Source organism: Tachysurus vachellii, chromosome 10, assembly GCF_030014155.1.
Source record: "Tachysurus vachellii isolate PV-2020 chromosome 10, HZAU_Pvac_v1, whole genome shotgun sequence".
Lineage (NCBI taxonomy): Eukaryota > Metazoa > Chordata > Actinopteri > Siluriformes > Bagridae > Tachysurus > Tachysurus vachellii.
In genome coordinates this window covers 13,093,624-13,120,985 of record NC_083469.1, presented here as the reverse complement: position 1 = coordinate 13,120,985, position 27,362 = coordinate 13,093,624, and the positions used below count along the sequence as shown (strand labels likewise).

General features: G+C 39.4%; 2 protein-coding genes across 5 annotated transcripts in view; one reads left to right on the top strand and one right to left on the bottom strand.

The window, feature by feature from the left end:
• The window catches only part of syne1b (spectrin repeat containing, nuclear envelope 1b), a 66,361-nt gene extending 43,913 nt beyond the window's left edge, over window positions 1-22,448 (top strand). For 2 of the 4 annotated variants that reach the window (XM_060879579.1, XM_060879577.1), the window contains 54 exons: window positions 8-190; window positions 277-414; window positions 531-650; window positions 734-895; window positions 1,026-1,220; window positions 1,334-1,495; window positions 2,088-2,279; window positions 2,828-2,959; window positions 3,191-3,297; window positions 3,684-3,831; window positions 3,949-4,074; window positions 4,168-4,326; window positions 4,484-4,693; window positions 4,792-4,893; window positions 4,976-5,095; window positions 5,192-5,392; window positions 5,502-5,675; window positions 5,799-5,930; window positions 6,385-6,581; window positions 6,669-6,801; window positions 6,979-7,161; window positions 7,317-7,466; window positions 7,759-7,935; window positions 8,020-8,175; window positions 8,334-8,489; window positions 8,620-8,790; window positions 8,916-9,254; window positions 9,793-9,975; window positions 10,064-10,365; window positions 10,581-10,728; window positions 10,981-11,075; window positions 11,170-11,404; window positions 11,676-11,870; window positions 12,049-12,174; window positions 12,287-12,442; window positions 13,212-13,370; window positions 13,489-13,655; window positions 13,740-13,902; window positions 14,006-14,193; window positions 14,407-14,557; window positions 14,696-14,878; window positions 15,295-15,432; window positions 15,556-15,747; window positions 15,878-16,208; window positions 16,541-16,609; window positions 17,240-17,382; window positions 17,548-17,674; window positions 17,843-18,054; window positions 18,160-18,360; window positions 18,513-18,641; window positions 18,723-18,935; window positions 19,238-19,330; window positions 19,942-20,000; window positions 21,467-22,448. In XM_060879579.1, the coding sequence (XP_060735562.1) occupies window positions 8-190; window positions 277-414; window positions 531-650; window positions 734-895; window positions 1,026-1,220; window positions 1,334-1,495; window positions 2,088-2,279; window positions 2,828-2,959; window positions 3,191-3,297; window positions 3,684-3,831; window positions 3,949-4,074; window positions 4,168-4,326; window positions 4,484-4,693; window positions 4,792-4,893; window positions 4,976-5,095; window positions 5,192-5,392; window positions 5,502-5,675; window positions 5,799-5,930; window positions 6,385-6,581; window positions 6,669-6,801; window positions 6,979-7,161; window positions 7,317-7,466; window positions 7,759-7,935; window positions 8,020-8,175; window positions 8,334-8,489; window positions 8,620-8,790; window positions 8,916-9,254; window positions 9,793-9,975; window positions 10,064-10,365; window positions 10,581-10,728; window positions 10,981-11,075; window positions 11,170-11,404; window positions 11,676-11,870; window positions 12,049-12,174; window positions 12,287-12,442; window positions 13,212-13,370; window positions 13,489-13,655; window positions 13,740-13,902; window positions 14,006-14,193; window positions 14,407-14,557; window positions 14,696-14,878; window positions 15,295-15,432; window positions 15,556-15,747; window positions 15,878-16,208; window positions 16,541-16,609; window positions 17,240-17,382; window positions 17,548-17,674; window positions 17,843-18,054; window positions 18,160-18,360; window positions 18,513-18,641; window positions 18,723-18,935; window positions 19,238-19,330; window positions 19,942-20,000; window positions 21,467-21,713 (9,030 nt within the window). In that variant the 3' untranslated portion in view covers window positions 21,714-22,448. Of the gene's footprint in view, window positions 1-7; window positions 191-276; window positions 415-530; window positions 651-733; window positions 896-1,025; window positions 1,221-1,333; window positions 1,496-2,087; window positions 2,280-2,827; window positions 2,960-3,190; window positions 3,298-3,683; window positions 3,832-3,948; window positions 4,075-4,167; window positions 4,327-4,483; window positions 4,694-4,791; window positions 4,894-4,975; window positions 5,096-5,191; window positions 5,393-5,501; window positions 5,676-5,798; window positions 5,931-6,384; window positions 6,582-6,668; window positions 6,802-6,978; window positions 7,162-7,316; window positions 7,467-7,758; window positions 7,936-8,019; window positions 8,176-8,333; window positions 8,490-8,619; window positions 8,791-8,915; window positions 9,255-9,792; window positions 9,976-10,063; window positions 10,366-10,580; window positions 10,729-10,980; window positions 11,076-11,169; window positions 11,405-11,675; window positions 11,871-12,048; window positions 12,175-12,286; window positions 12,443-13,211; window positions 13,371-13,488; window positions 13,656-13,739; window positions 13,903-14,005; window positions 14,194-14,406; window positions 14,558-14,695; window positions 14,879-15,294; window positions 15,433-15,555; window positions 15,754-15,877; window positions 16,209-16,540; window positions 16,610-17,239; window positions 17,383-17,547; window positions 17,675-17,842; window positions 18,055-18,159; window positions 18,361-18,512; window positions 18,642-18,722; window positions 18,936-19,237; window positions 19,331-19,941; window positions 20,001-21,466 lie in introns of all 4 variants that reach the window. The other 2 variants (XM_060879576.1, XM_060879578.1) reach the window with 2 other exon arrangements.
• Window positions 22,449-22,699: 251 nt separating this feature from the next.
• On the bottom strand, window positions 22,700-27,015 carry ccdc170 (coiled-coil domain containing 170). The gene is made up of 11 exons (XM_060879484.1): window positions 26,955-27,015; window positions 26,412-26,544; window positions 26,070-26,326; window positions 25,852-25,996; window positions 25,588-25,773; window positions 25,158-25,475; window positions 24,855-25,034; window positions 24,521-24,694; window positions 23,972-24,214; window positions 23,107-23,322; window positions 22,700-22,982 (listed from the first exon to the last, which is right to left on the bottom strand). The coding sequence occupies exons 2-11, from the start codon at window positions 26,520-26,522 to the stop codon at window positions 22,719-22,721; spliced, it is 2,094 nt and encodes a 697-aa protein (XP_060735467.1). The 5' UTR covers window positions 26,523-26,544; window positions 26,955-27,015; the 3' UTR covers window positions 22,700-22,718.
• Window positions 27,016-27,362: the final 347 nt, after the last annotated feature.

Genomic DNA, 27,362 nt, shown 5'->3' with positions numbered 1-27,362 from the left:
TAAACAGGAGCTGGCCCAGAAAATCAAAGGATACCAGGAGCAAATTGCATCATTAAATTCTAAGTGTAAGATGTTAACAGTGAAAGCCAAGCATGCCACTATGCTGCTGACTATGAGAGATGCAGTAGGGCTAAGTGAGGAAACACAGGAACTAGACAAAGTTGCAAAGACACAGTCACAGCCTTCAGTGGTGAGAATAATTAAGTATAAATGGAACTGCTATAGATATATCTGTCTTCTTGTTTCTCTAATCATATTTTCCCTTGGTGGTGTCAGGAAACACATAGTCATAGTCACACCCACCTGTCTCCTGCCACTGATGAGTCTGGTGAAGAAGGCACTAACAGCGAGATTTCCACTCCTCTTTGTCGTCCCCACTCTCCTATCACTAACACTGAGGCTTCATTTAGCATGGTACTCTAATTACAGCATGTTTTGCTCAACACTTACTCATTATTATATAACATTGTCTCAAATAGAGCGAGTATTTTCTCATTTATTTACTGCTCACGGTTTCCTTTTGTATTTAGTTGTCCATGGGCCAAGCCAATCTTTTCAGAGCTCCTATACAGGAGTTGTATGATCCAACCCTTGACTCTGTGGCTAAACTTGATGACCTTCAGCGTTCATGGGAGACACTGAAAAATGTGGTATGTGAAGCATGAGATCAAAAATTAGATACAGTATACTGAGGCTTTGGACAATTTAACTTATTTTTTAATCAATGTTATAGATCAGTGAAAAGCAGAAGACACTTTATGAAGCTCTGGAGAGACAACAGCGATACCAAGGCTCTTTGCAGTCCATTTCCTTGAAGATGGAGTCCATTGAGGTCAGCCTGAACGAGCCACCTTTGCATGACCTGAGCCCAGGCAGACAGATAATCCTGCATCAGGTAACAGATGTTAACAACTGACAAATGAAGACACGTTTACACACTGAGGGGACATTACAGTATGTTGTTACTGTAGTCACTGTTAATGGTTTAATTAATCAGTGTTTTACATTTTTGCTATGCCTTTTAGAATCTAATGGGAGACATTGCCAGGCTTCAGGATGGCATAGATGAGCTGCAGTCAAACTTTGCAGAGGATCTGGTCTCTGAGGCTGTAGACACTGACACAGCTGAACAGTTAGCCATGCAGTCCACTCTCACTGTGCTCTGTGATCGCATGGCTACCATCCACATGAAAGCATCTGGAAAACAGCAGCTTCTGGAGGTATACATTTGTTTTACTGACTACAAACTATACAGTGGCTCTTTTTTCATCTTTAACGACATTACGGATCTCATGGCCGAGTGTCTGATTAGAGTGCCTGTTTTGTGCTTCAGGAGCGTTTGAGTGACCGTCTTGAGAAGCAGCAGCAAGAGAAGGCCTTACAGCTTTACCTCAGCCAGGTTGATGAGCTCGACCAATGGTTACTAAGGACACGCAGTATGCATAGCTCCACCCCTCAGGATTTAGACACGAACGAACAGCTGTCAGACTGCCAGGTTAGAGCATCATCTACTTCCCACATTGAATACGTCTTACATTACATAAACATTACATGATCAGAAATGTGCAGAAATACATGCATAACTCTAATAACTGCAGTCTTAATGTTGTGGTTCAAGGAAGTACTAAGTGAGCACTAGTATTAGAAGCCCTGAGCAGCTGTAGCATGATTGTAAAGTAGATTATACGTATGTCTCTGTGTAATTGTCACTGGTGGCTCAAGCAGCTTTTAGGCGATTAGTGGATTCCTGTGCCTTGATTGGTGCCTTTATATTCCTACAGCAAGATTGGCTTTATGACTGGGAGACAAAGTGACAAACGGATAGGATCTTACTTAGTTGCACGACACAGTTGATTCCTAAGTGCCTTGTTTACTTGTCACAGCACAAAATTAAACATTTATTGCAAAAGCAATGTCTGTTAAGAAAATGACATATGAGACATTAAGAACAATGGGCTGTTCTCAAGTGGATAGAGACTGGGGCATGAGGAATTCCAGGCATCACTAGCTGCAGTGCTCAGGCACAACTCTGCAGATTAGAGGGCAGAATCATGTTTGAGCTGGCATCTCTCTTGTTACTCTTGCAGAACATGCTGTTGGAGATTGAAGAAAAGGTGCTCACTCTCTCTGAGCTCAGCTTGCACAGTGAAGCTCTGCTGCTGGAGGGCCAGCCTGAGACCAGGGATGAAGCTGAGCAACTAGCCAAGAAACTGCGCACTTTAAAGAGCAGCCTGGTGGAGCTGCAACGGATGCTACAAGACAAACAAATAAATATTCAGGTAAATCTTCACAGGATCCTTGATCATATGTTTTTTAACATACTAGTGATTAACACCTGGTAAAGTCATTAATGTGTGTTGTATGTGTTTGTTTACTTCCTTTTACTTTTTATTTTTTAACAATTTCAACTAGTTTTCTTCAGAAACTTTATGGTACAATTATGGAATTTGATACTACATTTATGTTTTTGTACGATTTGATATACAGTGGTGCCCCCAGAAACTTTTAATGGGGTGGCCAGAGGAGGCCACAGCAAATCTTGGGGTGGCACCAAAAAAAAAATCAGTGTAGTGTGTGTTATACTTGTTTAGTTTAGGCAGTGAAACAGCTACTCTGGTGGCGGCAATCAATCTACAGTACAATCTTTTTTGGTGGCTGCAGCATGTGCTTCATTTTATTTATTTATTTATTTATTTTTCGCTTCATGAAGTATTGTGAATTTTCATTATGCATTAAAATTCAAATTCATACTAGGGGTGGCCACAGGGGTGGCCAGAGTTTATACATTATATATTATGAGTTTATATATTATAATTTTTTATTTAAGGGATTGCTTCAGGAGCAGTCTGACAGTGAATCAGAGTCAAGTCTCTCCCAGGGTCCTAATGTGCAGGACTGGCTGACAAATGCCCACTCCACACGGAACCAGCACCAGCAGGACACCCTGAAGAGACAGAGGGTACACTGACCTTTTGCTATGATGTTAGACTATTTTGATGACTTTTCTTATGATGATTTTCTCATTCAAAATGACCTAAATAGTAAGTAATTAGATTTCATATTTGTGGTGATTTTCTTAACTTAGCATGTTTAGTTTTACTGAACTTGAATTGTCTGACAATGCATCTTGCTAGCAACGTTACCAATTCAAAAGAAATATTCTAATAGATCTATCTGATTTTCTAATAAGGAACTTGAGGAGCAGTTGGCTGAGCAGAAAAAATTGCTGAAATCTGTCGCTAGCCGAGGAGAAGAGATACTCAACCAGAAGGCTTCACCCACACTTCACAGTGCCAGGTCAATAAGCCTTTCACAAAATATTTACTTTGTTGGTACTGTAACATCATTGTGAACCTTAACAGATAAAGAGGCTGAAGGTGACAAACAGGATCTTACTCACTTGGACAAGACTGTTGATTAATACTTGCCTTGTATTCGTGTCACAGCACAAAAGTAAACATTTATAGAAAAGCATTAAATCCCTCTTAAGACAATGGCATACATACTTATGTTTCCGTTTGGAGTTAGGAAATCTTTACGTATCAAATTGCAGTTTTAAATGAAAAGTTCAGAGGATATTTACAGAAGGTACTGTACACGTGTTAAGTATCAAGTACTATTACCTGTTTAACTTAAAATGGACCATGATTTTCCTTTTTCTCTGTGAACTGATCAATCTACAGTGTTTGTGAGGGATTCAGTACAGAACTGGAAAATGAGAGCCAGGCTACACTGCGACAGAGGAGACAGAGATGGGAGAGCCTGAAAAAAGACTTAAACACCAAACTACAGCTTCTTCACAACACTTTAGAGCAGGATACCAAGCAACCAGTACTGAGATCCTACTACTTCTATGATCATAAATGCATATCTATGCTTACCTTAGTCCATTTTGAATCTCTAGAGTTTAGAACAACCAAACAGCTTGTTGTTGTTTTTTTTTTCCAGTTTTATTCCAGGACTGCTCGTGTAAGCACCTCTCCTCCTTTCTATAAAAGAGAGACCCAGGTTAAGGACAAGAGTACATTGAAGTCATTATACAGTGCATTCAACCAGGCTGTGAAGGACGCTATGGTAATTTCACTGCCCTAAATACCACTCATTATATTTCACTTTGGAAATTTGGAAATGTCACTACTGTAACATGTTTTGCTGTTGTGTATGCAGGTTACAGGTTCAGAAGAAGAGCAAGGTATGCAGTTAGAACAGCAGCTATATTCAGCAGTTACAGCCACCTCCTCTTGGCTAGATGATGTAGAGAACACACTATTCTCTAGGTCAATGCTTCTGACTGAGAATGCAGAGACACAGCTCTCCAACCATGAGGTAAGTGAATTTCCATTTGCTGTGCCAATGATTTAGTCTTTTTTAACGTTATTATTTATTTAGTTCATATTTATAATTTATGAATAAAAATATCATAAATATCTAAAATATTTGCTTTTAGTCTTTACAAACAGTACTCAATAAGCTTGTCTTTCAGGTTTTAGGGAAAGATGTGGCTGAGGTCACAGGGGAGGTGGGCCACTGCCGAGGACTGTTAGGGAGTGTTGTTGGCTTGTCTGGAGAGAAGCATGGTCTGATGGAGGAGACTCTTGACTGCCTTTGTCAGATACTAGAAACCTTAGATTCAGCAGTCGAGCGTCGCTGTGGGAGCATGAGGAGTAGGATGCAGGATCTAACTGACTTCCAGGTTAATGCTATCTTAGATAAAGCTTGTGGTAGATCTAAAATATTGATGTATCAGTAGATGAACTTTATCTCATTTGATATCCCTTTTGTTTTTCACAGACTGAGCTTGAACTTCTCTTCTCTGAAATAAGTGAGAGCAAGTTTCATATTCTACAGAAGCTAGCAGGGATCCTTGACTGCCCTCCAGATAAACAACTAGAGGTAAAAAAAGAAGAGTCAATACATGACTGTCATTGGGTTGTAAATACCTTTTAAATTCCTTATGTACCATTTTCCTTAACAGATCATTGCTGAGGTAGAGGAGTCTCTTAGAGATTTAGAGCGTAAAATTGCAGATTTAAAAACCAGAGGAGCAGTTCTGCAGCCAGATCAGATTTCTAACAATGAACTAATGAAGCTCCAGGTACACACGCTCTCATCAAACTGTATGAAATTAGAAAAGGACATATATTTTGTGGTAATGTATTCTTTTTCAGAGCAATATTTCAATATTTTATAGGACACTTATGAAGAGCTGGTGATGACAGTGGGCTCTCGTCGGAGTGGGCTGAACCAGAACATGGCGCTGAAGAGCCAGTATGAGCGTGCATTACAAGACCTGGTGGATCTGGTGGATACTGCTCAGGACAAGATAGCTGCTGACCAAAAAATAATTGCTGGCTCAGTGGAAGAAGTCCAAAGTCTGTTAGACAAACACAAGGCAAGCTTTGTTTTAACAGCTTTGTTTTAATTGTTCAAATGCTGTGACACGAGTAGGTACAGTAGTATGGCAGTAAAGACAGTTAAGGTTGTGTGTAATATCTTGACAGGAGTTCTTCCAAGGGCTGGAGTGGCATATGGTCTTAACTGAGATGTTCTACAAGAAAATTAGTGCCTTTGTCCTGCCACAAGAAAGCCAAGCTCTAGAAGCCACTTTGTCCCAAGCGCAGGAGGTTCTAAAGCAGGCTCACAAGAAAGGAGTGGAACTAGAGTACATCCTGGAGGTGAGTTACAGTCTTTTATATGTAATTGGTAGTAAGTTGATTTAATTGTTGTCATTCTTAAAGTGTTTGTCTCTTTGTACATTCTTGCTTGCGTCTTTTATGTCTGTCTATATGTGGTTATAGACTTGGAGGTGTTTGGTCCTGGACTATCAATGTTTAAATAGACATCTGGAGGCAGTAGAGGGTCGCATGCCAGCTGTTCCCCTGTTGGAGGAGACAGAGGAGAGGTTAACTGAAAGAATAGCACTATTTCAGGTATGTCAGAAGTATACATCCCATGTAAAAATCAAATCTATGTTCTACGCTCATGCTGGCTGTTTGACACCACACACACCACACGTATATACACATATATATACATCCATCCATCCATCCATCTTCTACCGCTTATCCGTGGCCGGGTCGCGGTGGCAGAAGTCTGAGCAGGGACATATATATACATATATATATAATTTTGAATTATTCATTGCATGGTGGTACTGCATGTAGCATTAACATCTCATCACCCCAGAGTCTCTGGTCTGTTCCTGAGCTCCCGTTACTGTCTGTTCCAGCTTTGTACTGTACGTAGAGTTCCTAGAATAGGTTTTGAATCCACTTTGATCCAGATCAGGATAACGTGGTTACTGAAGTTGAATGAATAAATGAATAATAAATGAATGAATGAATCTGGCATCAATTAAGGTAATATGTAATCCTATCTACCCAGAGCCTGAAGTCCATCTTGGCAGAGCACCAGAACAAGCTTCATCAAGTACTAGATGAAGGCAGGTCCCTACTACAGTCTGTGGCCTGTCACACTCTGGAGAACCAGCTTACTCTGCTGGGCGAGCACTGGATGAGCAACACCACCAATGTCAATAAAGAACTGCAGCGACTGGATTCTATCCTCAAACACTGGATCAGGTCTAGACCCCATAACCACTTATTCTAACCTAATGAAGAACTCACTATTTGAAAGTACAAACAAAATATGGTGACTGCTTTTCTCAGATATCAGAGTGAATCTGCTGAGCTAAACGAGTGGCTACAGGATGCTCTGGAACGTCTGGAATTTTGGAACAGTCAGACAGCAACAGTGCCTGAAGAGCTGGAGACAGTTAGAGACCATCTGTCAGCTTTCCTGGTTAGTACTATTTTAGTTAGAACCAACATCTTAGAACACTCAGTTGTTCCAAAGGTCTTTAAAAACATCTAAAGGTGAGCCTCTAAGTGCATTGTAATTCTACAACACTAAAGTACATCACTTTTTCTGGTGGTCTATATATTTTGTGAGATTTGTGAAACATCTTCTTCTTACCAGGAATTCAGTAAAGAAGTTGAGGCTCACTCCAGTTTAAAATCCTCAGTATTCAGTGAAGGTAACCAGCTGTTGAGACTGAAAAAAGCAGACACAGGCATTCTTAGGGCAGAGTTAGCCCGCGTGGAAGCCCAGTGGGCTGAACTGCTCACTCGCATCCCTGTTGTGCAAGAGAAACTTCACCAGGTAATGTGCTAACCGGACCATATTTCATTTGCTAAACTGGGTGATCAAATAATAAATAGGATTAGAAGAGTTGGGAGTCTTTTAATTCTCTTAAGTAGAAGTTATCTCACCTTCTTGCAGTAATGGCTGACAAAAATGTTTACTTCCTGTCCCAGTCTCATATGGACAAGTTAGCTTCATGCCATGCCATCACTGAACTTGTTAACTGGATCTCACTGATGGAGAGAGTGATGGAGGAGGATGAAGAAAACCTTAAAGGAGATGTGGGGTCAAAAGTTATCCAGGAGTACTTGCAGCGCTATAAGGTAGGTTCGGCTTATGAAGGAATAAGTACAGAACCAAAAATATGAATTTACTCTGTCCTTTATAATCATTGGTTAGAGTGTTGCCAATTTTAAGTGACATTTTCTGTTGTATTTGTGTTATCAGTGTCTTGTATTTGTGTTATCATTATAAGTGTTGTTTTTACATGTTAATATCTGCGCCACAACAAATTCCCATTTCTCACACAATTGACAATAATAATAATGAATCTGATTTTTGAGTCTCACTTATAAAAGGAATATAATAACTAAACATTTTTCTTTCCATCTGTAGGGTTTTCGTGTAGACGTGAACTGTAAGCAGTTGACTGTGGATTTTGTGAACCAGTCAGTGCTGCAGATCAGTGGGCAGGATGTGGAGAGTAAACGCAGTGATAAGACAGACTTCGCCGAGCGGTTGGGAGCCATGAACTGCCGTTGGCAAATCCTTCAGGCTCGCATCACAGAGAGGGTGAGATTTATGCTTTTATCTAATGTGCTATAAATTTGTGAATAAGTAAATTTACTCATTTACATGTAAGTTATGTTTTTTCAGGTCCAGTACTTGGAGGGCTTGCTGCAGTCCTGGCTAGACTATGAAAGCAATGTGGAGTCCCTCAAAACCTGGCTAAGTACTCAGGAGGAGAGACTCAAGAGGAAACACAAGATTGAGGATCTTTCCTCAGTGCAAAAAGCTCTTAGAGACTGCCAGGTAATACTGCATGTGCTTCACAAACATGTACAGTATAGTCTGATTCAACTTTTATTCTTCACTTCATGAGTGGTCCGAGCTTTAGATGTGAGAACCATATATGTGTAAGCTCACAAATTGCATCTCTCTTTTTTGTTATTTCACCTACATGCACACAGGACATGGAACTGATGGTTAAGGAGAAGGAGAGGGAGGTGGAGAGAGTAGAAGAGCAAGCTTGTGCTCTTGTCCAGAACAAAACGGATGAAGCCTGTGCTGTTGTCATGGAAACTCTCCAGGCATTGAATCATACTTGGGCCAATCTTGACCATTTAGTATGTTAATTTTCTGATTTTAACTGCAAAATATGATAAGCATGTTTTATGAGCCACATGAATGTGCAATGTACAGTAATTACACGTGTGTGTGTGTAATTAGACTTAAACTCGGAAATGTGCTTCACAGATCGGACAGCTGAAGATCAGTCTGAAATCAGTATCTGATCAATGGAGTCAATACAGGCAGGCATCTGAAGAGATTAACAGCAATCTGACAGAGGGGAGGTACTCTGTGTCTCGCTTTAGACTGCTCACTGGCTCTCTGGATGCTGTGCAGCTCCAGGTGGACAGTCTACAGGTAGGACTGCTTATAACTCCTACAAACAATTATAATGTACACATGTATGTATAGAAAAAGTGATGCTGGATGCACAATAGACAGAACAAAAAAATACACTGAGGTCTCTTTTACCCATCTATCAGAATCTGCAAAAAGAGCTGGAGAAGCAGGAGAGCAGTCTGAGGAAGTTTGGAGCAATTACACATCAACTCCTAAAGGAGTGCCACCCATCAGTGTGTGACTCTCTGAACAATACTCTTAAAGATGTCAATGCCAGGTGGAGCAGCCTGTTAGAAGAGATAGTGGAACGTTTGAAGAGTAGTAAAGCTTTGCTACAGCTGTGGCAGAGCTATAAAGATCTGTATGAACAGAACAATGGCAGCATCCAGAGCCTGGAGGACAAAGCAGAGCAGCTTTTGAAGATGGCGAACAAAAAAGACATCTTAGAGGAAGAGGTGTCTACCTGGATTCAAGACTGTAGTGTATGTGCCTATTTCTCTGCTATTGGTGTGATTGCATGTTACGGGTCATTGATTTTTTCAAAATTCTTTAAAAATGGATGAGAAATTCTGCATTATGCGGACCACCACCATACCATGAGACAATAAGACGACTATATTTACTTAACTTACTTCCTCCAAAATCACTGTCAGTATTGTTTAGTTTGCTAAAGATAAAAATGCTGTCCCACATTCGACTCCTTTTTAAAAAAAAGTCACCTCCAAATGTATGGGAAGACCAGTTTTTTTAATTTTTAATGAATATTAGACAATATATATGAATTTCTGATTTCATTTCTTTATATTTATCTCTAGATGTCTTAAACAACTTGTTGTTTCCAGGCTTTGTTGTTTTAATACTTTCAAATTGCATTGCAGGTAGAAGCTATATGTATGATGTAAAGCTTTATTAAGAATTTCCAATACATTATGTATGTCTGAATATAATTTACAACTTATAAGCCTTAGAAATATAATAATCATGTTAACGCCTTTCATGTGTTGTGGTTACTTTCATCAGGAGTTGCTGCGATCTCAGGCGCCAGTAAAAGCCTCTCTGCATGTATTGTTAGAGTTAGGCGAACAGCTCAAGCAGCAGGTGGACACCTCAGCCACAGCCTCCATCCAGTCAGACCACCAGTTCCTTTCTCAGCGTCTTAGCTCCATGGATCAGACTCTCACCCGCCAGCAGGCTGCCCTGCAGGTTCAATCTCTAATTTTGGATTTTGGAAAAATAACAGGATATGTGGTTGGATTTTTTTTTTTATAATGAGAGCTTTTACCAATTACAGGCAGGAATGCAGGACTATGAGACCTTTAATGAACTGTTGGGCACTCTTGGCCAGTGGACAATTGAAGCTGAGGAGGTTCTAAAGGGTCAGGACCCAAATGGCTCCTGTGACCAGTTAGCTATCCAGGACCGCATGGAAGAGCTCAAGAAACAGATGCTGAAATTCAGCAGCATGGCTGCAGACCTGGAACGTCTTAATGAGCTGGCCTACAGGCTGCCCCTCAGTGACTCTGAGATTAAACTCATGCAGAACTTGAACAGGAACTGGGCCACCATATCAGCCCAAACCACTGAGAGATTCAGGTTTGATTGCTCTAACATGCTGTAGTATTGCAATAGAATACACAAATATTGTTTTATCTAAAGAATATATGTCTTTTAAAGGATATAAAAGCATGTTGTCACTGTAATATTTGTTATATCTCTTATTGCTAATATGACCCTAAGAAAAAAGGATGTATATTTTAGCATCAGTTAACTAAAAATAAATATAACTAATTATTTGCATTCATTTACAGTAAACTGCAGGCCACCCTACTGCAGCAGCAGACATTTTTGGAGAAGTGTGAGACGTGGATGGAGTTCTTGGTACAGACAGAGGAGAAGCTGGCTGTGGAGATCTCAGGAAATTTCCAGAGCTTAATGGAGCAACAGAAAACTCATGAGGTACTGTAAGAGAGTACAGCTATATCAATGACATGCCCGATCATCCCCTAATTTCTGTACATGTTATATTTCTATATATTGCAGGTTATGAACAAGATGTGTACTTTTTCATATAAATTTATTTGCATAAATATGTCCATGCTTATTTTTTGTAAAAGTACTCACTATGAAAAATATACAAATTAACACCATTAATTCATCTTTGAAGGTTTAAGGTTTAAGTCTAAAGCTCTTTTAATCTTTATTTCATAGTTGTTTCAGGCAGAGATGTTCAGCAGACAGCAGATCCTTCACTCCATCATCAGTGATGGACAGCATATGCTCGAGCATGGACAGGTGGACGACAGGTGAATATATTTTATTAAATGGATTTGATTAGCAATTATAGAGGTACACATTATACATGGGATACATGATATATCCTAACCTCCTTGTATGCAGAGATGAGTTTAAGCTGAAGTTGGCCCTGTTAAGTAACCAGTGGCAGGGGGTGGTGAGGCGGGCGCAGCAGCGGAAGGGCATCATAGACAGCCTGCTTCGCCAGTGGCAGCGCTATAGAGAGATGTTAGAGAAGCTCCGCAAATGGCTGGCAGAGATCTCACATCAAAGCGATGCTATGCAGCCCGGATCTACAGTATCACTGCAGCAGGCCCGAGCTATGCTGGATGCTGTTCAGGTAACCAGAACCACATTGCCTTTCACATGGTCTAATAGTTGGTCCATTGTTCCTTGTTATACATAATGTAATAGATATTTAGCAGGTAGAAAACCAAAATTTTAACTCTAGTCATAAATAATATTATGAAGAAAGAATTAATACAAAAAAAAAACAATTATTAGCTGAAATGCAAAGCCAAAGTACATGCTTTTTTTACTGTAATAACACAGTAAACCTGTAATAACACTGACTTCTTATCGGCACACCTTACTTTATGTTCTCACTGTAGCTGAAAGAGAAGGTGCTACAAAGGCAGCAAGGCAGTTACATTCTGACAGTCGAAGCTGGGAGGCAACTTTTGCTCTCTGCAGATAGTCGGACAGAGGTATCCCTGCACGAAGAGCTGCTCAGCATCCAGGAACGCTGGAGACATGCCAACATGTGCCTGGAGGAGCAAAAGAGAGAGCTGGCTGTCTTACTCAGGGTACAGCACTAAACCTTATAATATTACTCTTATACATTATTGTGTTTTTGCCCTGTAAGGACATTTTTAGATAATTCTAAGATTCAATATTTATTCTTGTTACGCAATTTCTGGAAGTTATGAGCAGAAAGAACTTAAATAAAACTAATAAAAATGCTAAATAATAAATCCTGAGCAGGATTGGCAGAGGTGTGAAGAAGGTATTGGAGGGTCTCAAGAGAAACTACGGGCTTTTAAGCGTCAGCTCTCTCAAGCGCTGCCAGATCACCATGAGGAGCTGCAGGCTGAACAGATGCGATGCAAGGTACCACTTGAAACACTAGCATACTAGGTGGATTTAATCAAACAACAATGTTAATATATTCATCTGTAGTTAATGTTGACATTAATCCAAACTGTCAAATTCTTAAATGCAGGACTTAGAAAGCATGTTTGATGGCTGGACAGAGGACTTGGCTCACCTGACTGTGCTGAGAGAATCTCTTTCAAGCTATATTAGCAGTGAAGACCTGTGCGTGCTGCAGGAGCGCATTGAACTGCTTCAGCGCCAATGGGAGGAGATCTGTCACCAGGTGCTTAACTGTATCTGTTATCCAGCAGCTTATATTACAAGTGAAATGCTGTGGAAAAAAACTTCATATTCATAACATATATTTGTTCTCTGTCTGAGCCCATAGATGGTGATGTTGCACCATGTGTGAACTCAGTTTCAGTTTATTTCTGGATGTTTAAGACCACATAAAATCACTTAGCACAATGCTGCCGCTTGAGTCATATGATGTTATACTTAATGTTATAGTTAGTCTATTGAATCGCATACACACACACACACACAAACACACACACACACACATGCACACAGACACACACACATCAAGAAACATTTTGTCAACTTAGTTTAAGTTTGTAAGTCAATTTCAAATTATTCATAATATGGTAAAATTTCTTAGAACATTCATTACTTGAAATACATAATATAAGGTTCTTATCTCTATGAGAAAAGTTATTCAGCTCAATTAATAAGTTTTGAGACCGAAAGTAATATGTGCAGTAGAGCAGGCCTTCCTGTCAGTTTGCTTGAGTGGCATCCGGTATGTCTGTCTATAGACCACAGGATGTGTGCAAGCTTTTCATATCACAAAGTTTAGGAGCACTTAAGAATTCAGTTCATCTCTAATCTTCCTGCACAAACTGCTACTCCTGCTTGACTTAACTGAATCTTTTATTACTTTTTGACAATTGTATAGGTATGTATATTTTATGGTAACAAAATATGGAAATAAAATGCTAGTATTGAGAATTTCATTAAGAATCCCTGTATTGTTTTGTCTCTGTGTGCAGTTGTCTTTGCGCAGGCAGCAGGTCAGTGAGAAACTGAATGAGTGGGCCATCTTTAATGAGAAATACAAAGAGCTGTGTGATTGGCTCACACATATGGAGAACAAGGTCTCCCAGAATGGTGACATCAGCATTGAAGAGATGATTGAGAAACTCGGAAAGGTAAACCAGTTGAAATCACATGTACGCTAGATGGAAGTAGAGTTAAGGCATAACCTCAAAGTACTACCAGTCTGTCATTGTCATATATAGTTGACTGATCTGTCTGTATGTTTTTTAGGACTATCAGGAAGAGCTAACAGCTGCTCAGGAGGATAAGCAACAGCTTCAGCAGATGGGAGAGCGTTTAGTAAGAGCTAGTCATGAGAGCAAAGCTTCAGAGATAGAACACAAACTCATCAAGGTCAGTGATCGCTGGCAGCACCTGCTCGACCTCATTGGTGCTAGGTAAGACCACACAGACTGCAGAAGTGAAAAACAGTGTTGTGCAGTATACTGTGTGTCTGACTATATCCTATCATGCATAACCAGGACAAAAAAACTGAGAGAGACTCTGGTAGCTGTACAGCAGCTGGATAAAAACATGAGCAGCCTGCGTTCCTGGCTAGCACACATTGAGACAGAGCTTTTGCGTCCCATTGTCTATGACACCTGCGACTTTCAGGAGATCCAGAGAAAACTGGACCTGCAGCAGGTATATTTATACATGCTTGTTTTAGACCTGATTTCATTCATCCACAAACTGCTTAGATTCTTATACATGGTATAACATCAACTCATATACTTTACATTTTCAGGAGCTACAGAGAGACATAGAGAAGCACAGCACAGGTGTGGCCTCTGTCTTAAACCTGTGTGAGGTGCTGCTTCATGACTGTGATGCTTGTGCCACAGATACAGAATGTGACTCTATCCAACAAGCTACGCGCAACCTGGACCGCCGCTGGAGATGCATCTGCGCCATGTCAATGGAGAGAAAGCTCAAGTAAGTTTCCTGAGAGCTAAGATTGTAGAATGCCTAAATATGTTGTAGATGGTTTAGTTAGTTAAATAGATAAAATATAATTTTATGTATTGCATTATATTGCATTAATAATTTTGAGTTTAATATGGACCTATTATGGGGAATTTAAACAGTGATTTGTCTCCAGTTAGATGGAAATAACCTTTTCCTTCACTGTATTATTTCTCTACACAGGATTGAAGAGACGTGGAGACTCTGGCAGAGGTTTCTGGATGACTTCTCACACTTCGAGGAATGGTTGACGATGTCTGAAAGGACCGCTGCCTTACCAAATTCTTCTGGTGTGCTTTACACAGTGGCCAAGGAGGAGCTGAAGAAATTTGAGGTATGATTAAGGTCACAACACTTGTATTCTTAATGTTTTTCTCTTTTTTGGCTTTTATTAGCAAGCTTAAATACGCATGGAATATACCTCAAACCAGGGCTCAGAATTACACTATTCCAAATACTTGCTCTTAAACAGGCTTTCCAGCGGCAGGTGCATGAGAGTCTCACCCAGCTTGAACTGATTAATAAGCAGTACAGGCGGTTGGCACGAGAAAATCGCACAGACGCAGCTTGTCGTCTGCGGGAGATGGTACATGATGGAAACCAGCGCTGGGATAACTTGCAGAGAAGAGTGTCCTCTATTCTGCGCCGGCTCAAGGTCGGCACATTCACTGCACCTTTTCTGACTGTTTAATTGTTTGAATTTTGGAAATGATGCCCCACTCTGTGTTTTAAACTAAGCTCACCACTAGCTTTCATAGCTCGAAAGCAAAGACAAATCTCAACAGGATGGGCAAACACATTTTGGAGTGGATCACTAGAGATTTTAAAGAGTTATTTATATTTTGTGAATATCACATCACCACGTGAGATCCATTAGCCAGTGGAAATGGTGTTGAAAATGTGTCACATACTGTAGTTCAATCTACCTTGTTTCACACCACACCAATACACAGATAAACAATGTAGAGCAGAAGTCTAAAAATACATCAAAATCATAGAATATTTAAACTAAACTTTAAGCTCGAATAGAAAGGTAGTAATAAATATCAATACAGTATATCTTGTTTGCAGCACTTTATTAGCCAAAGAGAGGAGTTTGAGACAGCCAGAGACAGCATACTGGTGTGGCTAACAGAGATGGACCTCCAACTAACTAACATTGAGCACTTCTCAGAGTGTGATGTCCAGGCCAAAATCAAACAGCTCAGGGTGAGTTTCTAATGAGCCATCAGCATGAATTACTTACTGCTTTACTTTTATGTTCACAAAATGCAAATAAATCTATATGTTTGTTTTATCTTTCTGTTGTCTTCGATTTGATCATCCATGCAGGCATTCCAGCATGAGATCTCACTGAACACAACCAAAATTGAGCACATCTTGCAGCATGGGGAGGCACTGATAGAGAAGAATGAGCCTCTGGATGCTGCAATTATTGAAGAGGAGTTAGAGGAGTTACAGCGCTACTGCCAGGAGGTATTTGGGCGAGTGGAGCGCTACTACAAGAAGCTCATCCGACTACCGGTACATGTAAATACATTTTTTTGACCTAGTCCTTTATTGTAGATATCTATTGTACTTATATGATTTGTCCATTCACTGTCAATTGTTTCCACTGGATGAGATTTTATCATGATGTCCTGTGTATTTTCAGTTCACAGATGATGAGCATGATATTTCGTACTCGGATCGGGAATTTGATTTAGATGAGCCAGCCGATGTGTCCAGCCTTCGATGGAGTGAGGGTTTAGGTGACAGTCAACTCTCTCCAGTGCCATCCTCAAGCCGATCTCCCTCCTTGGCTGTCCCACTTCGGACTGAGCAGTCAGGCCGAGACACTCCAGCTAGTGTTGAATCAATCCCCCTGGAATGGGACCATGACTATGATTTGAGTCGTGGCCTAGAGAGCGCTGCCAGATCCTCAGAGCAAGTAGAGGAGGGCAAGGATGGCGCATACATTCAGGCCTCTGCATCTGCACTCTCAGGTCAGTATGTACTTCTGAATTAGTCTCAGGAAAACGTTATAAAGGCCTATAAACCGCGTGTTTCAAATACATAGTGACTACATAAGTGTAATGTTATAAATACAATAACTGACCTTACAGTTGCAGTAATTCATAATTATCACACCCAGTTTGTAATAGAACATTTTCTTAAACCTAAACTGATATCTGAATCTGTTTAACACATTGAGCAAACTGTTGCATAACCGTCCTGGTGCATTTGTAACATTATGTATGTCAGTAATCTCCTATAGTAAAAATTTAAGACATACTACCAAAACTGTGCTGTATGCATTATATATGTCTCTTTCCAGATGTAGTGATCCCAGAGAGCCCAGAGGCATATGTAAAACTAACAGAGAAAACACTGAGATCCATCTCTGGTAGGCAACAGAGACCACACCATACTTCCAGGCTCAAAATGAGAGAATTATTCACAGCCTGATGCTTTGGACTTTCCAATTTTCAGTTTCTACTCACAAAACCACTCACATCACAACCATCAGACAGCTGCTATTAACTGCAGTACTTTCTAACCTCCTTTTCCCTATTTTGTTGTGGGTTTATTTTCAGACTTTAACCTGTTGCACGTAAAATTACTTAAAAAATACACGATTGATGCTTTTTGTGTTTGCTGAAGGTGTTTTTCTTTTCTTCTGTGTGTATTTCCTAATCACTTGGGTATTATTCACAATCCCTAACAACTGCAACTTAACATACTGTATAGCACACAAATCAGTCAAGCTGTATAAACCTAAATATGAGGATATAAAATAATAGAATGTCGGTTGTAGAGAGTTATGAACAATGCCCATAAAACCTATTTGGTTAAAATCTAATCTAGGTTTATTGTGTTTTTAATGGAGATTAGCTGTGAATTACATGTGTATAACAAAGCATGGCATACAGTGATGGTTGTTTTTGTCTATGGTTTGGCTTCAGCTGTTGTCCCAGTACAAGCTCAGACACCATTTGGATTTTAATGGTACTGTAACTGCTTTGATTATCTGCAGGGGATGCACCCTTACTTGAGGCTCATTTCCGGCAGCTTGCAAAGGCCCTTGATACCAGTCACTTCCACCTACAGCAGACTGAGAACATTATACGCAGCCGCACACCTACTGGCCCTGAGCTGGATGCATCTTACATGGGATATGTGAGTCCTTCAGAAACCTGGAAACTGAAATAAAATTTAATGATTGGAGCTAAAATGATGCTTGCAGTATAAAATGACTTAGATTACTGAGTTATTCTTGTAAACTATGCTCTACATTGCTCTACATGCTCTACATGATTGACGTGCTCTTTCTGTCTTTGGCAGATGCGGTTGCTTGGAGAATGTCGTGACAGTATAGACACAGTGAAGAAGGTCAGCTGTGATCTGAAGGAGGAAGAACACAAACTAGCAGGATTTGTAAACCCCAACAGCTCTGAATCACAGTCCTCAGGTAACCACACTCAAATATCACACTGTATCAGGAAAGATTAGATTATTTAACATCTAGCTGTTTGCTGTACATTGTAATCTTGTCTACAAGTATTTGCCGTGACACATATTTATAATACGTCTTTGTTAGGTTTTTATCATACTGTTCCTCTCTGCCTCCACCCTGTAGGGGTAATTGAGCGCTGGGAACTGCTGCAGGCACAGGCACTCAGTAAAGAGCTACGCATGAAGCAGAACCTACAGCAGTGGCAACAATTTAACTCAGACCTTAACAACATATTGACCTGGCTGGACCAGGCTGAAGAGGAGCTGGAGCAACAGCAGAAGCTGGATGCTAGCACTGATATCCACACCATTGAGCTGCACATCAAGAAGCTCAAGGTCAGCTATACCATACTGCTCAAACTGATTAAATTAAAACCATGTCACCTTTTTCTGACTTGTATTCCAAGGAGTCCTCTGTAACAGTCTCATTTTACTCTCCAGGAACTACAGAAGGCTGTGGATAAGCGGAAAGCGATAGTGTTGTCCATAAATCTGTGCAGTTCAGAATTTTTACAGTCAGCCAGTGAAGATTCTCAGAAGCTGCAGGACCAACTCAAGGAAATGAATAACCGTTGGGAGCGGCTGTCCGGCTCTTTAGATGAATGGAGGAGATCGCTCCAAGATGCACTAATGCAATGCCAGGCAAGTCTGACAACTCCTTTTACAATAAACAATTAGCTGCTTTTTCATATCATTTCAAATTGTGGGTTTAGTAGGTGTGGTTTAGTCATTTTGTAGATGTCTCATTCTAACAATGAAATGTTGACAGTAGACCATACACCTTTGCCCTTCAGGACTTCCATGAAATGAGTCATGGTCTTTTGCTGTGGCTAGAGAATATTGACCGCAGGAGAAATGAGATTGTCCCCATCAATCACAGTCAGGACTCTGACACTCTACACGGACATCATAAAACCCTCTCGGTACAGCAGGTTTATAAATATTTGAGCGCTCAGAATGAATTTACAACTAGTAGTGAATTTCTTTTTTCTTTGTTTTACCAGCAAATTCGTCGGGAGCTGCTTGACTCTCAGCTGAAGGTGGCACTGTTGCAGGACATGTCTCTACAGTTGTTGGTCCATTCAGAGGGAAGCGAATGCCTGGAAGCCAAGGAGAAGGTGCACGTCATTGGCAACCGGCTCAAGATGCTATTGAAAGAGGTTACACGAGATATCAGAGACCTTGAAAAAACTCTGGACATAACCAGCAGTCAACAGGTCAGTCAGTCCAGTTCAATTGGTGAAATATGGAATAATTCTGGAATAGTACTGTTCAAATGTTTTTGTTGACTCAGCTGCTGTGCAAGTTCATTTGAGATTTATTCCTTGGTAAACCATGTATGTAGCTGTTATGTCAGTCGGTGTGCTTATCTCAGAATTTCAATACAGATTAGGAGCTGTCTTTTGAAGGCAGCTTTTTTTCATTATTTTTTTTATTTTTTTAACCAAGGTTTAGAGATAAATATAGAAATTGGTCACCATAAATTGAATTATTGTTCCTTAAATTTTCTTTCTTTCAGGATCTGTCATCTTGGTCATCTGCTGATGAACTGGACACATCCGGTTCTGTGAGTCCTGTGTCTGGAAGAAGCACTCCCAGTCGCCACAGATCGGTAACAAAACATTCTGTGGGGCTTTGCAAGGATAAAAAAGTTTATAGTATTAAGACAGTAGATTTTTATTTGTGTCACTGATGTCCCTAAAACGTTGCCACTAGACATTCTTGACACCTCAGTCTATTTGTGCAGTAACATTTACCCTCCAGATTCAGACCATGCCTTCTTCTTTCACATCTAAGTTCAATTCAGCACTTAAGACATGAATCTGTTTTTATTCTATTTTTACAACCACATGTTCTGTCTTTAGTTTTTCCAACACATTTCCTTGTATCCATGGACCTTCTATACTCCTATACAGTAACAAAGAACACTGGTTCAGTAATAATAAAACACAAAGTTGTAGTTCTATATAATATACAGTGGGAAAAACTTTTTAAATCTGAATTTTACCTGAAAGTATTAGTATTTTAAATATGCGTTTCAGTATTTTAAGGTATTCTAAATTGCATTTCAATGAACCAGATTCTTTGCTTCTAGAAAATTCCTGTCACCCTCTCATTGAGTTCCTGGTCTTCTTTTGGGTTTCTTTCATCAGTAGATTTGTCTTTATTTGCCTGGACTGAAACATTCTTTCTTTCTTTTACCCCCCTGTTCATTGCAAACAGAAACGGGGCAAATGTAGTCTGTCACAGCCTGGACCCTTTGTGAGCAGTCCACACTACAGGTACCTGTCTCCTGGTTTCTAGAACACCTGGAAGATAATGGAACTCAACCCATCACCTGACTCTAGACATTGTCATCTGCTGGGTTGATCTTAACATTTACTCTATGCCCTGTGCTTGTGACTAATGCCAGGCCAGTCAGGCCAGTTAGGTGCAGATCTTAGCTATAGGCTCATGACAGTATGTTCCATTATCTTCTGTGCTTCTAGACACTACTTAGTCTAGGAGTCTCAAACAGAAGACATGCAGGAGGACATGCACCAGAGAAATTTACTGTACTATTTATTAATAGGTTTCTTCCAGGATCATCTCAATGTTATATTTTTCTGCTTCTAATCTGCAGCTGAAAAATATTATTGATTTGCTGCTGAGCATTTTTTTTCCATCATTCTTGTAGCCAGCAAGTGTCTGCAATGAACAAACTCTTGACAGCAGCCTATCTTATTCGCTTCCTCTTTTTCTTGTGTCTTAACATCTTTTCAATAATTTCTCAATAACTAATCCACCACTTTCTTCACTTCCTTCCTATCTGCCATTTGTTGTGTAATTTTCAGGTCTCCATTTGTAGAGTATAACTTGGCACGTTGGGACATTATAAGCGTTATTGAATAAGTCATAATCATAGTATATATATATATATATATATATATATATATATATATATATATATATATATATATATATATATATATACACACACACACACACACTATTTAATACTATATATATGTGCTCAGTGACCTCAGAATGTTCTCTTGCAAACCACCATAGTTAAATCCTATAATTAAATAAATAAATAAATAAATAAATAAATATAGAAAACCCTGACATGAAGACTATGTTCTTTGTATTAGTTAAAGACCCTTTTTGCAATTTGTAATTAGATATTCTATTTTTTATTTTGGTTTTCTAACATTTGTAATGCTTTAAGCTGAAGCTATATGGATAAGTTCTTGCATCTGATGTTCCAAAGGAAACCTACATGTGGCACTGTAGCTGCTTTCCCAGATCAACTGCTAAATGGCAGTCTTTCTTCTTGGCATGCATTGTAATAGCTCTAACAATAACAGTGTGAAAGACAAATAACATTTTTGTTGCTAAATATAAGCAAAGCCATGCATTTTCTTCAGACTTATCCTGTCTTTGTCTGGCTTAAGCAGCTAAACCTGTATTAAAATGTGATGAAGTTATTTGGTAATGTAGAAGGATAGTAATATATTCTACTTAAGGTGCATGATATTTGATCTGGCAAGTATAGGTAAATGCAGAAAAAATGCAGTATGATACATACATTTTATGTAGCTCTGATGGATATTATGTATACATTCTATGCAGCTTTCTACTTAGATCTTAGTAGAAAATATGATGTAACAAAGACAATGAAAGGCTCTACAGTTAGTCCAGCTTATGTGATAAATTTTGCATTTGAATGTGTCTGCTTGATCTGTCGTGTCCCTTGTGTGAGCAGGTCTCTCAGCGTCGCTGGATCCGATTCCTCCCGTTCTGAGGAGAAGGAGTTGCCCTCCTGGTGTAGAACTTTTCTCAGACGAGTTCTTTGGGTCTCACTGCCTGTGCAGCTGCTTCTGCTGTTATTGGTGGCCTTGGCCTGTCTGGTGCCTATGTCTGAAGAAGACTACAGTTGCTCCCAGTCTAACAACTTTGCCCACTCTTTCCATCCTATGCTTAGCTACACAAATGGGCCTCCTCCTATGTGAGCTTAGATTTTTCAGTAGACAGTTCTGTCTGTCTTTAGTTCTGAGTTCTCAGATTTTACTATGACTGGCACCACTTTACTAGCATCCAAAGCTGATCATGTTTGAGTCTTTATAGCTAAATAGAGCTGCTAAGTTTACTCATGTCTTGTGTGGATGTTGGAAAAAACTCTTTGCACTGAAAATTATCATGCTGTAGGACAGGTGGTTGCTGGTTGTACAGTTCTTCCAAATTTTAAAAAGATATATATTATACACAGAAAGGTATTTTGACTGGATAGTACTGGATTTTCAATGGAAATGTTGAAAGTATACATATATTGCAATCTACTGAGGCCTATTATTATAGTTTTATTTGTTTAGTCATTGAAAGTATTAACATATATATATATATGGCATTCCTTATAACAGATGAGTTGTAAAACATTTTAAAGAGCTACATATGGGAACTATTTTTCTATGTATTTTTGGCATGTCATGTTTTCCTTTTAAAATTGTTTGATTTATTTGATTTGTCATTGTTCAAGACTGAGCCTGAATTATAACTAACTGACTGTAATAATCAAGTTGTCATGAATATACAGTATTCTGTGGAAAATCACTAATAATATATTGATCTATGTACAGTTTGCTCAGACCTAAAAAGAATTTGTGTTAAAAATACAGACAGTATACACATAATATGAATTTGTGAGTGGATCGTTTGTAATAATTAAACAACAAACAAAACTGAAACAACATTAAGAGTCCCCTTGTTACATGTGGCCAGATACAACACTTAATTTTTTTTTTAACTATAAAAACAAAATGCATTTTTCATGTACGAAATTCAAATATCACAATGGAAGAAGAATCTTTTATTAAAATAATCTGAATCAGCAGAATAATATTTTAATTCATTCATTCACTATGTGCACCATGTTTATATTTGGTTAATTAGCTAATTAAATGTTCTTAAATTGTACCTACTGCAGGGTCTGCTATGTACTATATATGGTGTATTGCTGCTCAGGTTGTAGTTGTAGTGGGCAATAGAGGCTGCACTGGTACTTCAGACCCTGGAGTGCCTGCTGTAATAATAGAGCATGCAGAGGCATCTGGGACCAGCGCCATGTGGTGCTGATAATGTGGAACTACACATTGGTTGGCCAGGGGGAAGTGATGACCTGAATGAATAAGAACCTCCAGCCTCTTGATAACCTCACAACTGGGAATGGAGGCTGGCATTGTTACCCCTAACATCTGAGCAATGACAGTACAGAAATCCAGCAGCTGAAACACAAAACAAGGCAAGTGTAGTCATTTAACAATGAGAGAAATCGGGATACATACATTCTGAGTTCATACAGAATGAAGACTCATTCAAACTGTATGAGTAATAGTTACTATCCACTACCTTCTTCTCCCTGTGGGCGAGCTCTGCCATGGCACTGGCTTGGCTATGGAGCAGCTTCTGTGCTTGCTGTAGTTCATCCCTGGCTCTGTACTCCTGATTCTGGAGCTCTGTCTTCACTGTTGAAAGTTTCTTCTCCACTTTCACCTTGTTCTTCTCCAGTTTTTCCATACTCTTAGTCTGATCTTCAATGGTTTTGTTCTGTTCCATCACTCTGATCTTATTGTACCAAACAAAGCAATGTCTAAGTTGTCTATCTATTGTATAGATTTTCCCCCTTTCTTTCTTTCATTTACTTTTGGCCACGTCCCACACACCAGTCCAATCTCTTCAATACATGTGAAGCCAGTGAACCAGAATTTTTCAACCTGCTGCTTAAGCTGAATGACAAGGTAGCATAATTCTCTTGAAGCAAAGTGCTACCCTATTTTACATACAGGAGCTCACCAACAATTGGCTAGAGTCTTTCTGATTGACAGGGGACAGATTATAACACCCCTCCCACCCAGAAAGCATGGCCAATTTTGCTCTATTGGACTCCTGGCCACAGATAGTTCTGGCATTGTTTGGACTGGAACTCATAATCTCTAGACGATAGGGCTAATACTGCAGCACCATTGCGCATACTGTAAGAATTTTTTTTCTTTATGAAATTGAGATGGAAATGATGTGGCAAAGTATAATGATATATAATGAGTCTCTTTGTTTCATTTGGCACTTATTATCTTCATGCTTAAAGTATATATCACAGCAATATGTTTATTATTATGTACACATTTTTCATTCATTATAATTGATCTTAATTTAAACAGGGTTAAGGCACTCTGCCTCTTGTTGGCATGTGAGCCAAAGCTCTCTTCCCCTCTACCTTGAGTTCATTGGTGTGAGAGAGCTGAGCCTTCAGGTCAGTGGTGGAGAGCCGCATGGCATTAAGCTCAGCCTGTAGCCGCTCCACTTTCTTCTGCAGTTTCCTGCTTTGCAGTGTAGCATCATCCCTTTCCACAGCCAGAGCAGAACGACTTCTCTTCTCTTCATCCAGCTGGGCCACTTTCCTCCGCAGCAGATCCATGTGTAGGTTCTTACTCTCTAAATGCTGCTTCTGCTCCTTGAACTGCAACCAAATTAGCAGAGCATAAAATACAATAATAAGGACTGTATGAAATTTAGACATATAAATCGATGACTTTTTTATGTTTCACTGACCAATAAGCTATATACTGTATAGTATAATGTATTATAGTAGTATAGTACATTATACTATACTTTTTTATGTTTCACTGACCAATAAGCTATATACTGTATAGTATAATGTATTATAGTATTATAGTACATTATAACAGTTAAGCACGATTACCCAACAGGCATCAGGATAAGCTACAGTCAAATATTTTTGTAGATGTAATCAACACTTTCAAACCTTTTTCTGAAGACTGTAAACCAGACTCTTTGTTTCCACTAAAGCAATTCCCTCCTGTCTAGTCAGCTGTTCTGCACGTGTCAGTATAGCCTCAAGTCGCATGTCAAATCCCAGATCTGTGGTTATGTGCTCAATTTTCATTTTCTCTGAAAGATGCTCCAGAAACTGCAAATACTGCATGAAAAATAGAAATCTAAACAACCAGGTTCAGCAGGGGCTTATGAAATGTCACTTCTGCCTCTGTATTGAATTAGAAATACACCTCACAATTCAAAAATACTATGCCTGAAGTGGAAAGATGTAGAGTGAAAAGATTACATCTGTTTCAGCTCACTTGTTGTTTTTCATGACTCTGCTCATCTTTGCTCACTCCTGCGGTGAACAGCTCTGACTCCAGTGTTTGCATTTTGTTCTGGAGCTGCTGCTCCCTCTGCATCGCTGCTCTGTGCAGCTCTGACTGCCTGCCAAGTTCCTGTAACACTGCAGCCAGTCTGGCCTCCATCCCAGTAACAGACTGTAGCATATGCATACAGTATTAGGATGTCAATAGAATAAGGAAAAAACAAGCCAAAGCCAAACCAGTAGGTGATAGGACATAATAAAACATATGTTTTTTTTTCTGAGGTGTTAAATCTACCTCAGTGCTGCTCTTCTCTCTCCTGCAGACTTCTCTAAGCCTCTCCAGAACATGTTCTTCTTTAGGCAGAGAAATGACATGCTCATTTCCAAGCAGATTTTGCACTTCTTTGAAAAAGGACTCCATGCGCATTTGTAGTGCCTGTGCATCATTTTGTCTTCTTGCGAGTCTTTGCTCCAGATCCTGAGTGCGCTTCTCATAAGAGCTACACTCCTCCCTAGCAGCAACAAGGGCACGTTCACTTTCCTGCAGCTTGTTTCTCAGGCTCTTATTGTCTAATTCCAAGCCCTGTTTCTCATCCAGTATGCAATTAAGTTCCTGAGAGACACAATGCATAGTGTAGGAAAACAACATAGATCTATTCATGACAATAAAACAAGCATTTAAACAAGCAATTATTACATTCCTGTGAAATTCCTGTGACATATACCTGTCTAACAGAGTTCAGGTCACTTGCTCTGACAGCTGAGGCTTTCTGTTCATGGTCCACATCAGCCACTAGTCTTCGAACTGTTTCCCTGCTGGCTTTACTCTCCACCTCATGGGATTTCACACTCTCCTCTAGGCTACATATCTGAGTCTTCTGTCTATCTCTCTCTTTGCAGCACAGGTCCACCTAAAGATGTGAACAAGTTTCAGTAGCATGGGGACTTTTAAAAATTCATATTGAATGCAGGTGCCATCATCAACTCACCAAAGAGACAACTGTCTCCATAGGGTTATCATTCCCAGCTAAATCAACAGAAAGCTTGCTGGCTAGTCTGGATAAAAATTCCTCACATTTCCTCTGCAATTCAGCAGCTTCTTTTTTTGTATTGTTCCACTCTTTCAGATATTCCCTAGACAGATTTTATAATTTTACATGTGTATAAAAATCTGTAGATACAATTTTTCAAAAGAGATCTCACTCACTTGGACTGAGTCTCCATTTGTAATAATTTTTCCTTCAACTCTACATTCTCTTTGGTAAGTGCTTGTAATTTGATATCTGTGATGTTTTTAGAGGAGACAATGGAGATCATTTCTTGTTCTGTGTTGTGAATACGCTCCCTGAGGGAAGTGATAAGAGATGTCTGTCTGGCTTCTGTCTCCTTGTGCCTGTCAGTTGCCTCTCTCAAGTCTTTCACAGTAGTCTCCTGAGATGAAAGCTTGGACCGACAATCCAGCAACTGAAATGTTAAAATATAAAGTTTACATGCAGGATATGTTTAAGTTATACTTGATCCTTTAATGTAAAGTCTTAAGATATCGTACCTGTGAGTGTAGACTTTGATATTTAGCCTGGAGTGCTGCTAGCTCCTCTCTAGCAGACTCTGTGGCATGTTTGTAGTGGTGCAGGTGCTGCTGCATTACTGAATCTTCCATTACAATTATAAACTGTGCTAACCTGTTAACAATACGAACACGGCATCACACGTGTGTGTGTGTGTGTGTGTGTGTGTGTGTGTGTGTGTGTGTGTGTGTGGTGTGGTGGTGGTGGGGGTTGTAACCTTTAAAAAAGAACCCAAAACCACACTGGAGTAACTCTACATCGAACTTAAACTTTTTAAAGCTGTGTAATCAAATCAATACTTTTGATTGATAAAATATCTTAATATATAAATAAATATAACATTTATATAATGTTAAAAAGTCAAGAACAGTAAATCTGAAGATGAAGATGTGAAGTAAAAATGAAGAGTCCCTAATTGTTTCTGTGGGTTTCAAAAGGAGGCAGCTGGATTTTCCCTTCGATCGACAATTTTAATTATTAAAATTAAATAATAGCTAGTAAATAATAGTAACTAATAGTTTTACCTTAGCAGGTTTGTGTCTTTTATCCTCTCCACAGTAAATTTTCTGAGCAGAAACCCCACAATGTTTCTCCTTATGTTTCTAAGCAACACACCAACACATTTCAGTCTACCGATAGAGGCGCTGCTGCTTCTGACAACTCGAGGCTGCAGAATATCGTCAAACAAGCATTACGTCATAAGTTGCGAATGACGTCACAACACAGAAAGAAAATTTAAATAACAAATATTACCCAATATGACACGTTCAATCTTATACAAATCTGCCAGGAAACTGCCAGAGTTTAAACAAAGACATTTCGTAATCCCTCGTTTTACTAAAAGGTCCACCTGAAACTTAACTAAAAGTGTTCATAATGTTTTCGAAGGTGCTTTTGTATTTAAAACGTGGTCGGAAATAACAAACTGTATA

What these genes read in the sequence shown, in the direction of transcription:
- ccdc170 (XM_060879484.1), bottom strand. Translation starts at nt 26,522, where the DNA reads ATGGAAGATTCAGTAATGCAGCAGCACCTGCACCACTACAAACATGCC. An exon ending in CAAATGGAGACTCAGTCCAA is followed by an intron (nt 25,997 to 26,069) that starts GTGAGTGAGATC and finishes AAATCTGTCTAG; the next exon opens with GGAATATCTGAAAGAGTGGA. An exon ending in CTCACACCAATGAACTCAAG is followed by an intron (nt 23,323 to 23,971) that starts GTAGAGGGGAAG and finishes TGGTACAATAAG; the next exon opens with ATCAGAGTGATGGAACAGAA.